The following is a 16961-nucleotide window of genomic DNA, read 5'->3' as shown; positions in this document are numbered from 1 at the left end:
TCTCTTTACCATCAGTTATTAAATCAACCTTACCAGGAATGTGTTCCGGTGTACAACTGAGTGGACTATCCACTTACCTTCTACAGAACTGAACACCTACTTGTGCCTTCCACCTTAGGAGAGCACAAGTCAGCAACTCTGCTCTTCTCAAGTCCACACTACTAACTGAGCAAGCCTCCCCTGTCCTCATTACCATGAATTCCTCTGGGGCCACCTTCACAGACTCCTGAGTATACTTCAGGAGGACAGAGACCGAGTCTTTTACCACCATGTCATCCATCCCTTGAATGGAGCTAACAATGCAATACATACCTTTGTGTTGGTGAAATGAACAAGTAAATGTTTGAATGGCTGTGACTCATTTCTGGATTCACAGCCCTCCTTTCCACCCCATCCTCTGTAACTCCTTCACATGGAAGCCATTCCGAAAACTGGGCCCCAAATCCCTGCTCCTGGCTCCAGAGCTCTCCATTTCTACTCCACCTGAGCCATATCATCAAACACAACTTTGTTACTAAGTTCTCAAACTTTTAAGTTTCCTTCTGATCACGGCCAACGGTATTAACTTATGGCCAAAGTGAAGTCTGCAGTCAGTAAAGGGAAGCTAAGATGCATGGAGCAGCTGTCCCAATGGCCACTGGACCTAGAGCAAAAACAAGCAGAGCCACCAGCTTTTTTCTTGTAAATAAAGCTTTGTTTTCAGGTTTCTATCTTTTCTGAATAATCTTCGTGGCACTATTGAATGCTGTGGCTAAACAGAACTCAAAAGATAATTTTCCGAGAAACCCGAAGAAACCCCAGAGAGGAGCTGCAGTGGGTTGAATGGTTTCCCCTCGAAGTCCAGATCCACCTAGTACCTCAGAAGGTGACTTTGTTTGGAAATAGGGTCTTTGCAGATGTAATGAGTTAAGATGGAGTCATAGTGGATTAGAGTGGGCCCTACGTCCAATGACTAATGTCTTTATAAGAAGACGAGAGGGCACACAGTGACACACAGGGAAAAAGGCCAGGTGACAACAGAGACAGGGACTGCAGTGATACATCTGGAAGTCAAGGAGCAGCAAGGATGGCTGGGGGCCACCACCAGAAGCTGAGAATTCCTCCTGAGAGATACTGAGGGAGCATCGCCCTGATGATGCCTTGATTTCAGACTTCTAGCTTCCAGAACTGTGAGAAAAGACATTGTTGTTGTTTGAATTGTACTCATTTGTTACAGCAGCCCCAAGAAACTAACAGAGAAGCCAAGCAGCTTGTCCCTGCTATCAGCATCGCCCTGTGAGTTAACAGCAGAGCCTGTACCAGGGCCAAGCTCTCCTGATGCCAAATCCAGTCACGTTCCCTCACAGGCCACTTGGATCACAAGACCTTGCCCTAGGAAAAACACCTGTTATCTTTTAGGCAACACCAACAGTTGGTTCTCCCATTCACTTTTGAAACAGTGCTTACTGTTTCTGCATTTACTTTAGTTACAGAGTACTTTGCAAAAATATATATATATATCTATATATAATTAGCAGTATTGAAGAGGTATGATAAATATATACATATATTAGAGGTAGGAAAATCCACAGGCATTCCCTACAGGACAACCTTAATTTGGAATTTGGAATTCAAAAAAAAAACTCACATATGTAAGAGGTTACAGTTATATGCAAGTGTAAAACTATGTCCCCAATTTTATTATATATATATATTTTAGGAACACACAGTGTTCTATGGTGACGTGACATTAATCTAGGAATCCAAGAATCTTTATTTAAAATTTTTATTTCTTCTCTGTGACACCTGGTTTACTGAAAAAAAGAGCAACTTGCCCAAGGCCACGATAGAGCTAAGGATGGAATTTTGTTACGTTAGTTTTTAGTTAAGTTTCTACTTTAAATTACCCCACCATCCAACATCATGAAGAAATCTCATTTTCTATAAGGTCTTCATTTTTAAGTTTTTTCCTATTTTAAGCCTGTAAATTTCCAAAAGAACAAGGTTTAGGAAGTGGAAGTGGAACAAGTATTTAATGTAGATGTATTAATAATCTAATAATGTTTATATCTTATTTCTCATCTTCACAACAATTGTAGGACATAGATATTATTATCCTCATGTTACCTATGGGGAAACTGGGGCACAGGGAGACTAAGTAATCTTCCAAGATCACTAGCTTCTCAGTGGACGAGCCAGATTAAAGCCCAGAGTTCTTTCCACATATCATCCAATTGCTGAGTAAAAAGTTGACATAAACTGTGATACTGCTGGTAGACCTAGTGCTTGCTTGCATTTGCAGGGCTTTGGCTATTCTCAGACTCCGTAAGGAACAGGCAATAATGCCTACTGGGGGCTGTCTTCCACGAACAGCACAGTTGGAAAGACACAATGACTATTTCATTTTTCCCTTGCAAGCAGAGTTTTGTATTTCATCCTGCTCTGCTATTAAATCAAGTGGTTTTCTGGATGTCTAGAATCAGGCTGTAAGTCCAGCCAGCTCTTACACACCTGTCTACAAATGATTAGTTCTAGGCTTTCTTCCTGGCCCACCTGTATAAAAACCTATGGTACCCAGCCTGTAACTCTACTGGCTACTGGGATTCTAATATGTGTTTTCTTTAATGAAACCTCCAGTCTGTAAGTTTTATGAAATGATGCTACAAGTCAGGAGAATGTGGGATCTGATAGTATCATTGACTAAGATACAAAAATAAGACATGATCATTCCCTTCAAGGAGGTCACAATTTAATAGAAAACAAATAATTACAATATAACCTGAGTACAACAGAGATGTGAATACATTGCTTTTAATCTCTGGCAGAAGGCTGGCTGTTGGAAGTTAGTCATCAAAGACTCAATTTTTAAGTTTGTTAGGGCAACTATTACATAGGGAACTGATGACTAAATTTATAAAATGCACATATTTGCATTTTTTGAAGTACATATTTAATACAGGCTGAGCATCCCTAATTCAAAAATCTGAATCCAAAACCCAAAACTTTTTCGGCACCAATTTTGATGCTCAAAGGTCCTGCTCAAAGGAAATGTTCATTGGAGCATTTCAGATTTCAGGTTTTCAGATTAAAGATACTCAACTGGTAAATACAAAGCAAATATTCCAAAATTTAAAAAAAAATCTGAAATCCAAACGTTTCTGGTCCCAAGCATTTCGGATAAGGGATACTCTACCTGTGTCAGTCTCAAGGAATTACAGCATCTTTGTTCAGAGAAGCAATATACATTCTTCTGTCCAGCACACTCATGAGACAATGTAGGATGCACACAAGAGTCCCCCATAGGAGCCTCAGTCTATCTGCAGTCATTCTGCATGACAGCATGACAGCAGCTGTCTCTGCAGAATGACCCAATCAACTCCGTGCCCCACTGTCAAGTAAGAAACTGGCTGAGCAAGAGCCAAGTGTGGTCAATAGAAAAATCTGTATGGGGAAAAAAGCACTACTAAGGAATGAGAGCATGGCAATATGGTGTCCCTAGAATTCAGTCCTGGTCTGGCACAGGTAACCCTCCCTACTGCAAATAACACTGCCGCAGGTGATAATTAACCCAGGCCGGCTTTCTTTTACTACTTTTCTCACACCTAGTCCAACTCCCCTTCCTTCAAGATCTGGCGTCTGTTTGGGAAATGTCAAGTCCTGAAATTTTAATATTAGCTCAAGGAAAACATAATTAAGGAAATACATCTGCCACAAAATTAGAGGCCAAATTGCACCTTCTTTTTCCTTTGAGTGAGTGATACCTGTATAACTATGCTTCTCTAGCAATATGAAGAATCGAGTGTATAACCATACTTCACTTAATTACAGACAACTATCAAGTTGTTGCAATTCAATTTAAAATACAGTATATTTAAAGAAAATCAAAATTACATGCTAGGCACACCTAGCAAAAAAGAGTTAAGAAAAAATGCCAACACTTCACCTTTTGAGTACTTCCTAGCATTAGAATAATTTGTATATATTCATTATATTCATTATATCTTACAAATACATTCACTATATAGTATTCATTATATTGTAAATATTCATTCATTCATTATAACACTTCGTATATATATTTGTATATGTTCAATCACTAAGTAGTTATAATACTGTAATTTCATTGCTGATTCTGTGAATCTATTCTTTATTTTATGAAACCTGTTCCTAGGAAAAATTAAGAATTTTTCTGCTAACATTTTGTGAGACTCTCGAGTTCTATACATTACTTTTGTAAGCTACTTTTAGACTTTCCTACAAGAGTTCACAAAGGAACACTTAAGTCTGCACATGGTAATGTTACAGTTTAGTTTCAAAAGCTTTGCCATCTTTGTACACGATGATGGCTTTGCATAATTCTTTACAGTTTCATTGAATTTTGACCTGATTTTGTTAAATAAGTATGGGAAACTGACAAAAGTTAACAGTGACAGTTAATATTAAGTTGTTAATAGCAATAAGCAGATATTTTGTAAATTTAACAAAATAACACAAGATGGAAATCAATATGCATGCAGGAAGATGTGAGGCTTTTAACATCAACTGGACACTAAGTGGACTTAAGCTGGTTAACTGTCATGTTCAGATGTGATGGAGAAAGAAATTAAAGAATGTCTATGATGAATTGAGAACATATCATCTAAGATCAGACAGTTTATAATTTTAAAAATCTCTGGGAATGGGATAAACACTGGTCAACTCATAGCCTCTTGCAGGCCAGCACTGTCTGAAGGTAGGGGATGGCCTTCCTGCCTCATCCATCACTGTCACCATCTCTGGGAGCCCTTTCTGTGCACCTCAGGCATATTGGTTCCCTGCTGGCCCCTTCAACATTCTCCATACCCACAACAATTATCTGCTGGCATCTCAGTGATGACACTGTGAGCTCCTCAAAGATAGATAATATCTCATTGATCTTCCTATCGGTGACCAATAGATGCTTCATGACGTATGTTTCATGCGACAGAACACACATGCTCCAAGGGCATGATTTTTCTAACCTTGCCACTGTCTCCAGAGAAAACAGGAAGTTCTTCTTCCATACGGACTCAGTCCTGGGCAGTCCCTGAGGAAAAAGTATGTGGTAAAATCAGGATCCCTTATGTTCGATGGAACTAGGCAGGTTAAAATTACTTTACTGCCAATTAGCAGAGAAAATAAGCTAAGCTCAAATGTTGTGAAAGGAAGATAAAGGAATTAAGCTTTAGGCATGGGAATTACCAGCTACAAAACTCCAAAAATGTTTGAACTGTTCTGGAACTACTGGATGGCCTCTTATGGGAATCTTCCTGCTGAGGTCTGAAAAAGTAGTCTCAAAATATACATGGGTCCTTAAGACTACAAAGGAAATGAGTAGAAAATTTTCATTTTAGAGTTGACTTCCTATGATAAGGAAAAATAAATTTTAGACCTTGGTCAACTTTTCTCTGGTATTGGAAAGTTCCAAATCACTGGGAAGAGCAGACATCAATTCTCAGTTCCACAGAAGAATATGTGATTTGCTAAGCTGGAAAAAAAAAAAAGGAGAAATGAATGAAAATGATGAAAAAAATGAATGAATGAATGTGGCTTTGTTATTCTGGACTTAATGAAAAACCTGAAACAACAGCCACCCAATATGTAGCAATGCATTGAATGTTCTTGCCTTAATAACCATGCTAACATCACCTACTTTCTACCAGGTAGAAGTAATAGCAGGAGCAGCTCTAGCAGAAGCTATGCAATATGTCTGGACTGTGGTTCAATAATTACGAGGTTAACTATTTCATCACTAAAATAAATAAAATAAAATAATCTCTGTCTTCCAAAAGCAATTTAATAAGGCTGTATTTAATGATGTTGCTTTTTCTAATTCATGAGGTGGGGTCCATTTTCTTAAATACAATCTTTTATTTCAGGTACTAACATCAGAACATTTTATCTGATATTTTCTACAGTAGAGTGAGAGCCCCATAATAGACAGATTAAAAACAATAATCAAAATATGGCCAAGTCTAAACAGTGTTCCTTATCAATGTTTTCTACGCCCTTGAAGAGATCAGTAATTTTTTTCCTCAGCTATAAAAAGATCTCGCAGAATATGAGGAATCATAATTTATTCAGAATTATTATAACTTAAAATTATGAAAATTAATAGCAAATTATTATTTACAACGTTTGGAAACAAGTAAAAAAGATATGCTTGCTTTTAAGAAGATCATTTAGAAGTTTCTCACTTAAAAATGTATAAACCAATCTGATTGATGATATGGAAAGATATTTTGCCATTTTAATTAATATCACATATTATCTATGGCATCTTAGCAGATCTGTTAAAATCCTAATTTTCTCTAAGACCCAGCATGACTGCCACTGAGATTTATATCAGTATGGATCCTGATTACCCAAATGGGCTGGGACCTCTTCTCTGTATTTCCACAGCAGTTTTTTGTTTTGTTTTTAACTACATTGATGGCACTTTTCAAATTCTGCCTCATATGACAGTTATTCTTGTATGATGTATCTTCTCTATTAATTGGTAAGCTCTTCAAAAGGGCAGACGATGATTCCTTCATTGCCACAGCCCATGGATCAGAGTAAAACACAACGTATTTATAGAAAGCATCCTTAGAACCCAGCTTTGTGTATATTAGAACTGGCCTGTACCAAAGATCCCTCTCTTTCTCCTTCATCCTACCAGGAAACACCTTTTCCATATTTGCCCCAAGTTTCCTGGAATAAGGAGAGGAGAAGAAAGAGGGAGAGAAGAGAAAAAATGAAAAGGGACCAAGTAGAGATGTGACTGCCCCTCACTGTACTACTCTAGGCCCCTTTCGTTCCTAGCAGAAGAGAAATCTTGCTAATGTGCAAAATCATGAAAAAGTGATCCTGGGCTTTTGAGTAGGACAAAACCTCTTTTCAGTGTCTTTCATCAATTTCAAGTATAATGAAACTCTTTAAAATTAGAATGGTGGGAACATCAGCCATTCTGTTTATCTGACATCAGTTTAAGACATAATTGCATGTATGTCATGGAAATTACCACATTCAAAGAAATGACATGCAGGATTCAATTTGGATGAAATATAAGACTAACATAATTTCATATTAGTCAATCAGAAAGTCCTTCAAGATTTAAAAATAAATCAAGATTGATTACTATTGTATACTACTACTAAAAAGTCTTTTGAATTTTTTAGCATTGTAGGAGATGGTTGGCTTTTTTTTTCCCATTATTTCAATGTGATGCATACATAATAGAGAAAACTAGCATCCCCAATTTGCATGTATAGTTTGTGCAATACATGTGGAGATTACCTTACCCTGTTATCCATGTGATTTCACCAGGCTACTAACAATAGGTTGATATACATACTTAAAATAACAATTCACAATATACATACAGTAAGCCATATCCATGATGTGATAAAATGTATTCTAAATGACAACAGCAATAATAACAGTAAAAATAAAGTTATTCTGTGCCAGGCACTAAGTGCCTCACCTTATCTCATTTAATCTTTATAATATCCAAATGAAACAGGTTAATCATTGCCTCCATTTTATTCACACATTTCAGTAACGTGACCAACAGTGTCAGAGCCAGTATTAGAACCGGGACTATTCCAAAGCCCTTGTTTTGGGACCCTCCACTGTATTTCAGGGCTAGATACTTTAAGATTTTCTTGCGTACATTCTCAATAGTTTTATTTTATACTGACTGGCTGGGAGCATTCCCTCCAAACACTTTTGTACCTGATTGTTTTAAATTTCTGGAACCCAGTATTCAGTCATCTTTAATCCTGCTCCTTTTTGATCCTTGTAAAGTTGTCTTCTAGAGCAAAGTTAATGTGACTGGATATATAAATACATAAATAAATTCTATTAGAGAAAAACAGAAGGAAAAGAATACACTATCTTGCACATTTAACAATCCATTCTTTATCTGCAAAAAATACAGTTTAAAATTGTATCTGTGCTATCTACTATTAAAAAGTCAGCAGCAGAGATGCTCTATTATAAAAATGTTAAAGTTATAAAATGTAACTTTTGAATATCATACTTTATAAGCTTCAGGAGAGGGTTTAAACAATCTGGACACTGAAACATATGAAAAAATGTACACTAAGGCGAATTTAATCTATAGTATTTCCATACAGAAAATAAGAGAGAATCCATGTGGAAATGTAAAAAAAAAGCAAAACTTTCGAACTTTTAGAAGTATAGAAATATCTTCATGACCTCAGAGCAGTTAAAGATTTCATAAATACGACAAGAAAGCATAAACCACACAGAAAAGAGCAGTAAATATGAACAAAGGCAAAAATATGCCACAGAATGGGGGTCGGTATTTGTAACATACATAATGGACAGCTTGGAAAGGATTCATATACAAAATATATAAAGAATGCCTGTAAATCAATAAGAATAAAACAAATGACACAATTCAAAAGTGAACAAAGGATCCATGCAATTCACAGAAGAATAAATTAATAAACATATTAAAAGATACTCAAGTTCACCACGTTATTTATCACAGAAATGCAACCACAATGAGATAGATCTCTTTTATCAGATCAGCAAAAGTTCAAGGGGGACAATTCCCCAGTGCTGGTGAGGATGTAGATGAGAAGGCACACTCATATACACTGCTAGAAGGAATGTAAATTGGTACAATCACTCTACAGAACAGTTCAACAATATTTAGACCACAGCAGTCTTTCCATCTTTTTTTGATATGTATACATAACTGAAACAAAAATTTCACAAAATAATTCGTACTCCTCCTACATGAGATGCTTGATATCTTTTCTATTTTTTCTACTTTATGCTATTTTATTCTACCCTACTCTATCCTATTTTATCCTGTTCAATTTCATTTTAAAAGAAAATGCTGATCTCAGCCCACTAATTTCCAGATCACTAGCAAGTCCTGCAATTTTAGCAACACTGCCCTAGATAAACTCTAGAGCATACACACAAATATTCCCAACAGCAAAAAGCAAGAAAGTGCAAACGAATTGATCAACAGAACCAATGAACTGTGGCATACGCATACTATGCAGCTATTAAAACAAATTATCTAGAATCAAAACAGGTATATCTACAAAACAGTGTTCACCAAAATCACTAAGTCACAAAATGATACATATGGTATACTATTTGATACAATTTTAAAACATGCAGAAGACAATACCATTTTAACATGTTATGGATACCAACATATGCCTGGCTAGACTTTGATGGGAAATTTTTCATGGGGAAGTTTTGGTGGAGGGAATACCAAAGATAAAAGGTCCCACGTAACTGTCAATAAACTGGTGTGCTACAGCTTTTCCATCTGACAAGATGGCTTTCAAGACTTTGAGCTTAAAGTAATCATCTCAGGATGCAGAGATTAAGGTTACCCCATGTTAAAGAAAATAAACTCTTAAAATGAGAATTCTATCATTCTAATTTTGCCTTTACCAAGGACATGGAAATTCAATAAACGTTTGGTCATGAAAACTCATAATTTCTTTAGCCATCTATAAAATAAAATTGAATCAATACCCTAGGAAGGCCAGGCATGGTGGTTCACACCTGTAATCCCAGCACTTTGAGAATCGCTTGAGGTCCCCAAAAGTTTCAGACTAGCCTGGGCAACATAGGAAGACTCCGTCTCTACAGAAAACTTAAAAATTAGCTACATGTGGTAGTACACACCTGTAGTCCCAGCTACGCCAGAGGCTAAGATAGGTGGATCGCTTGAGCCCGGATGTCAAGGCTTCAGTGAACCATGATTGCACCACTACACTCGGCCTGGGTGCCAAAGATCTTATCTCAAAAAATAAAAAATAAATAAATAAAATTTTTTTTTAAATGAGCTATGATCACACCACTGCACATCAGCCTAAGCAACAGAGCAAGACTCCATCCCTAAAAAAATAAAAATAGGCCAGGCACGGTGGCTCATGTGTAATCCCAACACTTTGGGAAGCAGAAGCGGGAGGATTAATTGAGGTCAGGAGTTTGAGGCCAGCCTGGCCAACATGGTGAAACCCCATCTCTACTAAAAATACAAAAATTAGCCAGGAGTAAGGGTGTGTGCCTGTAATCCAAGGTACTTGGGAGACTGAGGCAGGAGAGTCACTTGAACCCAGAAGGCAGAGGTTACCGTGATCCAAGATCACGCCACTGCACCCCAGCCTGGGTGACAGAGTGAGACTCCATCTCAAAAAATAATAATAATAAATAGATTTTTTAAATAGGAGGATTAAATAACATTCCAATGAGTAGTATTTATACTATTGTACCTGTATGAAAATCCAAAATAGGAAAAATAATGTTTAATATCAGTGTATTAAAACGGCAAAAATGTGCTTTCTACTTATGGTCTAAATCTCCTTACAAACGTCCCCTTTTCTGCATAGGAGGGCAATGTTTCTTGTAGAACCAGGCAAAAGCTGGCAACAGTATTGGGAAGATTTTCTTCACAGTGACAGTGTTACAGCATAAGATCATCTCATATGATCTTATTATGGGATGACAGTAAGATTATCTTACTATATGTTACTTTATTAGATTTTCCCTTATATGTTTGTTTTGGGATATATGACTTGGCTCATATATATATGATATATAGTTATTTATACTAAAGGTGCTTTGTTCTTTGCAAAACAGTCTCTTATGTATTTCCTCATTTTATTCAAATGTAACCTAAAACTGTTTTTACAGAATCTTATTGTACTAATATCTGCCTTTCAATATAAATAGAAAATAGAATGATAAGTACCCTCTCCAAGCAGAAGCTCCCACCCCGATCTCTGTCTTTAAAGGTTCCAAATGGGACACTCAGGGGCCAGTATTTCAAGTCTGTACAAAAGTAACGTTTCAAAGCCAAATATATATCAAGTAAGGTAATCTGCCACATGATATTTCCTATTTCAGCTGTTTTCCTAATTGTATGGCTCAATAATTTATTTTTAAAGTATCCCTGTTTGGGGCAGATAACTCCTTATTTCCATATAGTCTATGCTGAGAGTTTTCTCTATACTCTTAAAAACTATGCAGTTGAAGACTACTGAACAAGGGGCGCTCTTTTGATAATGTGATAAACACATTCATTCTTAATCTTCACATAAAGTCAAATAATTCATTTTCCTGTGTGAAACATAAAACAGGTACATATTATTTTTGGTAAAGTAATCAGTATTCATCAGTGTATCTGCTACACAATGTGTTATATTACTTGGTAATACCTCTGACCTAAAAAATGAGTTAAGCTGCTTATGGGACATAGGTTCATTTGCCTAATTCATTTCAACAAATATTAATTCAGTGCCTGCAGTAGGCACTGAATTGAAAGCAAATACATGAGAGAAAACAGAATAACGTAGAGCAACACAATATCCAGCTCTTAGGGGCTTGTGTCCACATTACTCCAACCCAACGGTAGGTTTTAAGTGCTGATATTTTGCAGTTAATCAGGGGCTTCTAAATGCTAATAATTCTTCTTTAGAAGTGATTCCAGAAGAAGGGGTGAAGAAGAAATAGTAATTCCTGCAGAGAAGTCTCAGTGTTACATATTTTAAAATTCAACTTAATGAGATCAACTCTAAAGCTATGCTTGAGAAACACGTTAATATTTTTTAGTGTATGTGCTGCTGAAGCGAGCACGAAAAACACATTAATATTTTTTAGAATTCTCTCAATATAAAACTCTATGCTTGAAATTATCCCATCTGGGTGGGCAACACATTTGATGATGCTTTTATAATCAAAAGAAACAGGAAATTAAATAATATCTATGTCTTTTAGGGTACCAGTATGCAGTTTACAGCATCAGTGTGTTAATGAGCTGCAGACCACATAAATTTCAATAGGATAATGATGGTTCCCAAATATATGCTTAGGTGAGTCATTAGATAGTATCTTTAATAGCTTTTTAAGGGTCATCTTCAAGTTATAAATAATATAAATACATATACAATAATAAAACATGATCCCAATTTTCACTTGCAAAAAAGGATAATGTTAGCTGTAATGTTAGCTCCACTTAAATGAGATGTCTAAAATCAATGACAAATAACAGTAAAATACCTACATGGCTAATTAAAATGGAACAATTATAAACAGTATGGACAAAACTTAAACACTAAAAGCATAACTAAAACTAGCACACGACCTCAGAGGAAATGATATTGCCATATGTTCATGAAAAACAGAAAACTGTTGTGTAGAATACAGAAACACTGTTGCTATTTTAATTATTTGTTTTTTAAAAAGTTTTCCAAATTTCAACAAGAGTGATGAGTCAGATCTTCAGTACAAAGCAAAGCAGTATTTAATTGAAAAGATTACTGAGATTGACAACTTCAGTCTTTTCAACCACACACAGCGAAAGTGTCATTTTCAAATATGAAAATAATCAACACAAATGATAAAATATTTTAAGTTGTTATATTAACTAATGTGAGTTGAGACTTGAGATCTCATTTGTAAATCCATTTTAAATCTAAGTCCTTATAGATTTAATCCAATTTTTCAAAAAAAAATCTTAACACGCCTGTTACAGAGATCCTAATTGTTAAAGATCTTTGACCCACAGCATACCTATTCCTTCAACATGGCAGGCCCTCTTGGCCTTGGCTCATTTCCACTTGAGATTGGTTTTGTTCAGTATTATATACATGCATACATGCAGCATAATACAGGATATATTATAATGCACTCAAAATTTGTTTTATTCACATACTATCTCCTACCGGTACTTGTTAGCTCAAAACATCTTCCATAGGGAAATATACATAAGAGATATTAGCTCAGGCCAATTAGCAAGGCTGAAAACATAAAAGAAACCCACTCTAATGTCAGATTAACGCTGAAAAATTATTATGGTTTAAGTTTCCTGGAAACCTTCACACTGTTAGAATGTGATCACCATGTGAACTGGACACATGTTCCTTCCAGACAATGAAAGCTCGAAGTATCATCTCAGCCTTCCATTGATGGACATGATCAATATCCCTTACTAGGAGGCAAGCTATCCACTCCTTTGAAGTAAAATCTTCATGTGGACCTCTCTTTTAGTCTTTAACAAGAGTCCTTAATGTCACTCTGTAACCCCAATAATTCCTGGTCTCCAATCTCCCTTTTCCTGGACAATTTTAACCTGTAGCAATATTTATTTATTTATTAGATGGGGTCTTACTCTATTGCCCAAGCTGGAGTGCAGTGGTGTGATGGTTCACTGCAGCCTCAACCTTCCCGGCTCAAGTTATCTTTTCACTACAGCCTCCCAAGTAGCTGAAACTACAGGTGTGTGCCACCACACCTGGCTAATTTTTTGTTTGTTCGTTTGTTTTTCTGTAGAGACAAAGTTCTGCCATGTTGTCCAGGCTGGTCTCTAACTCCTAGGCTCAAGAAGATTTGACTGCCTCGGTCTCTCAAAGTGCTGGGATTACAAGTGAACCACTACGCCCAGCCTGATTTGTAGTAATTTAAATCCAAGCAAACCTCAACAGTAGCAGTATCTTGGGGCATTTAAATTTCACTTTAATCAACTGATAAAACCAAACTTGAATATGATAACTTTGTAGGGCATAAGCAAATTCCATGGATTCCTTACATTTATGGTCCTAGATTAATAATATTTTGGTGTTTGAACACCAAATATTTGTAATCTATGTAAGTAAAGGACTTGAGGGGAAACACACTTTACTTTCTAAAATTATTCCTCTCCATCACCCTCTTTCTCTAAGCCTTCTTTAATTATGGATTGAAATTTAGTTAGGTTTATCCGGTTCATTCCGATACCTCTAAGAGAGGTCATTTAATATCTTACAGCATAATATCACACTGGGTGATTTAAGCTCCTCTCCTACACAGTTTCAAAAACAGAAAAGCAATGAACATTCTTAAAAAAGATCTTCACTAGTCATCCACAGTCAGAGGGACATTTGGAAGCAATCACAAAAAACGGTGGAGACAACAGACAGTTTTTCTCAGCACAATGTACATAGTTGTCTGGCTAGTCTCTTCCTTGTAAAAGTCCAGTGTCTTCATTTGATGTGCTAAGTTAAACTGTAAACTCCTGAATAATTTGAACTCTTATTTGGGAAAAAAATGTTTTTTTACCTATATACTATAAAAAATGGTGACATTTATCACAAGGGTCATGCTGTGGGTTCCCATAAAAGACATTGTAGAGCGTGATAAAGAACGTTTTCTCCCAGAAGAACATTTATCTCCAAAACCCAGCTCTCCATGTTAAACATCACCTTTGGTTTATCCTTCAGACTCACCATATCCATGATGTTTAAAATTGCAACCCATACCTGCACTCCCAATTCCCTTTCTCTGTTCTCCTTTTTCATTTTTTTCATAGCGTTTGTAATTTTCTAACCTAATAAGCAAATATGGTTTTTATCATTCTTTGCTAGAATGTAAGCTCCAGAGGGAAGGGATCTTTGTCTCTTTTGTTCATTGATACATCCCAAGAACCAAGGACAGGACCTGACAGAAAATAAATTTTTGTTGAATAAATGAATGAATCTATGTTGAGTTCAGTACAAAAGTATCTCTGGAGTAAGTTAGTTTCCAATTTTATTTCCACAATTAACAAATACCTTCTGAGCTTCAATTATGGTGGAGCTAGATTGATCATACCCTTACAAATACATAATATCAGATGGTGATTAAGTGCTACAAAGCCAAACTAGCAGTACAAGAGTTTGGAGAGCCAGCCATTTTAGGTGAGGTCGTCACCTCTGTGAAATGATGGCAATTGTTTCAAGACTTAAATGAAGTTCTGTGCCATGCAGATTTGGGAGGAGCGGGAAAGTGAGCATTGAACATACTGGAAATATCAAATGCAGAAGCCCTGGGGTGAGGGTCTGCTTGGCGAGCCCAGCAAGAACAATAAGGCCTGAGTGGTGGAAGTGGGGCATGCAAGAACCTATCATTCTTGTTGCTTTTACCTGCTGCTTAATAACATGCATGTACTGTCTAGCAGGAAATAGATTATATTTCACCCAGAGTACTCATTCTCTGAGCCTAAATGGCTCTTCCAGCCCCCAAATCTGTATCAGCACATCATATAAGATTACAAGGCACACAGTAATGACATTGTTAGAAACTCTTCACAGTAGCCCCAGCAGTCACGAAACTGACTTAACTAAGACCCCCCCCCCCCCCCCCCCGCCCCGGTCTAGTAAGGTATAAAGCCCAGCAGGAACACAATACTAGGAAGGTGCAAAGCCAGGAGGTTGAATAAAAGTTAAACAGTGACTGTCACTTTCGAGTCTGGGGGAAAGAGCAATGATCCAGAGCACTGTTTGTGAACTCAACCACTTTTATTCAGCTCTAACAAGGTAAGTCGCCAAGCGCGGTACAAAGTAGCTCCACGAAATGCATTTTGTTATAGTCCTGGCCTCGAACTGTTGCAACATTTTATGTAATTTTTGCAAAGAACAAAAGCAAAAAGTTCATCTAAATTCGCCTTCCAACTCATTTCTTTCTCCGCCAAGACGGAGCGCTTGGGAAGTTTTCAATGTCTGAAAACCTCTATTTCCAGGGCTGAGCAGAGCAGTCATGTTGCGGCTTAAGACGCTCGGCGATTTCTTCCCCTCCCTCCACAGTTTCAAAACAGCTTCGCCTAACAAAGTCAAACTTTCCGCGCTATTCCTGGACATCAGGACCAAACGTCGAAAGCATATACTGCCACTGAGTTAGCGAGCCGGTCTGGGGCCCGGGACCTGGGGTACTAGATTTATGGGACTGGAGCCTAGGGGTCGAGGCGACAGAAATGAAAACATCAGCAATCTATGCAGTGCTGCGAGTTGGTTAGGAAGGCGAAACTCCAGGCAGGACGCTCCCCGGGACCCGTGACGGCCCCCTCCCCCGCCCCAGCCGCACCGGACGCGGGAGCTTAAGTTGAGAGGCCTCGCGGCAGGTGATCACCCTGGAATGACGCCAAACGGGACCCCTAACAGAGGACTCGCGCGTGCGCAGCGCAGCCTGGGCCGGTGGCTTGGGCAGGATGTAGTCCCAGAGCAGCGCGCCGGACCCACGCCAGAGGAATTGCGCATGCGCGGGACAATCTCTGCCCGCGGCCTGGGCTGGGGTGTAGCTCCAGAACCTAGCCCCTAGCTCCCGCCAGCAGGTTTACGCATGCGCGGCGACGCCTAGGCCTCTGGCACGGTCGTGGCTCTAGTCCCCTGGGCCCCTCAGCGTTCTCTGGCGGGGAGGTCGGGCCGCAGGGCGGGGAGGGATGGCCTGCCCCGGGGGTACCTGACAGCATCCCGCGTCACGGCCGCGATCCCCCTCGGCCTTCCACACCACTCCTCCACCCTCTTACCTCCGCGCAGGCCGGAGCCTCGTCCGCTCCGCCTCCTGGGTAGCGGTTACTGCACGGTCAGGGGCCCTGCGCCGCGACGACTTGGCGCCTCCCCCTGAAACGGCCCGGCCTCGGCGGGCTGCTCTCGGGTGCCCGGCCGACAGGGAAAGGAAGGGGCGCAGACGAGGGGAGGGGCTGGCGACGGCGCCTCGCCCCTCCTCTCCTCCCTAGGCTGCCCACCGCCGCCCCTCCCCTTTCTCGCAGACGCCCCTCCCCTCGTAGTTGACCCCGCGAGTGGACGCCGCATCTCCAGCCCCGCTTTTCCAGGGAATTCCTCCGTGGGTCACCCCCACCTTCTCAAGGGTTATGTTCTCGCAAATCTTGGGAATTTGTGGATACCCGACCTAGAAGAATGAGGCGCATGTGATGCTGAGAGCAACCTTTTCCACAGCCCCTCTCCTCCAGCCTGCCCCAGCTTTTCTTCTAGGGGGGGCCTCTCCATCTGGGAGCTCCGACGTTTTCACCCCATTGCTTTGGGGCGGAAGTCCTGTAACCCCCTATAGTACAAATGCTGAAATAATGAGGGATGTGTGCTGGGGGGTTCCGTGGGGGTGACCTCAGTTACTTTGGGGCCAAGGGCTTCAGTAACAGCCACCTTCTCCCCTAATTATTATAATATTTTGCA

The 16961-nt window shown here is 39.0% G+C and overlaps 1 protein-coding gene across 6 annotated transcripts in view; it reads right to left on the bottom strand.

Moving 5' to 3' along the window:
• Positions 1 to 16524, bottom strand: part of RCBTB2 (RCC1 and BTB domain containing protein 2) — a 48098-nt gene extending 31574 nt beyond the window's left edge. The window contains exons 1-3 of one of the 6 annotated variants that reach the window (XM_017873783.1): positions 16298 to 16502; positions 5390 to 5485; positions 4980 to 5044 (exon numbers count right to left, since the gene is read on the bottom strand). In XM_017873783.1, the coding sequence (XP_017729272.1) occupies positions 4980 to 5021 (42 nt within the window). In that variant the 5' untranslated portion in view covers positions 5022 to 5044; positions 5390 to 5485; positions 16298 to 16502. Of the gene's footprint in view, positions 1 to 4979; positions 5045 to 5199; positions 5354 to 5389; positions 5486 to 16297 lie in introns of those variants that run through there. The other 5 variants (XM_017873787.1, XM_017873782.1, XM_017873784.1 and 2 more) reach the window with 5 other exon arrangements.
• Positions 16525 to 16961: the final 437 nt, after the last annotated feature.

Source organism: Rhinopithecus bieti, unplaced genomic scaffold (assembly GCF_001698545.2).
Source record: "Rhinopithecus bieti isolate Rb0 unplaced genomic scaffold, ASM169854v2 scaffold_7398, whole genome shotgun sequence".
NCBI lineage: Eukaryota > Metazoa > Chordata > Mammalia > Primates > Cercopithecidae > Rhinopithecus > Rhinopithecus bieti.
The sequence above is the reverse complement of the archived record's forward strand: the minus strand, read 5'-3'. Positions and strand labels throughout refer to the sequence as shown.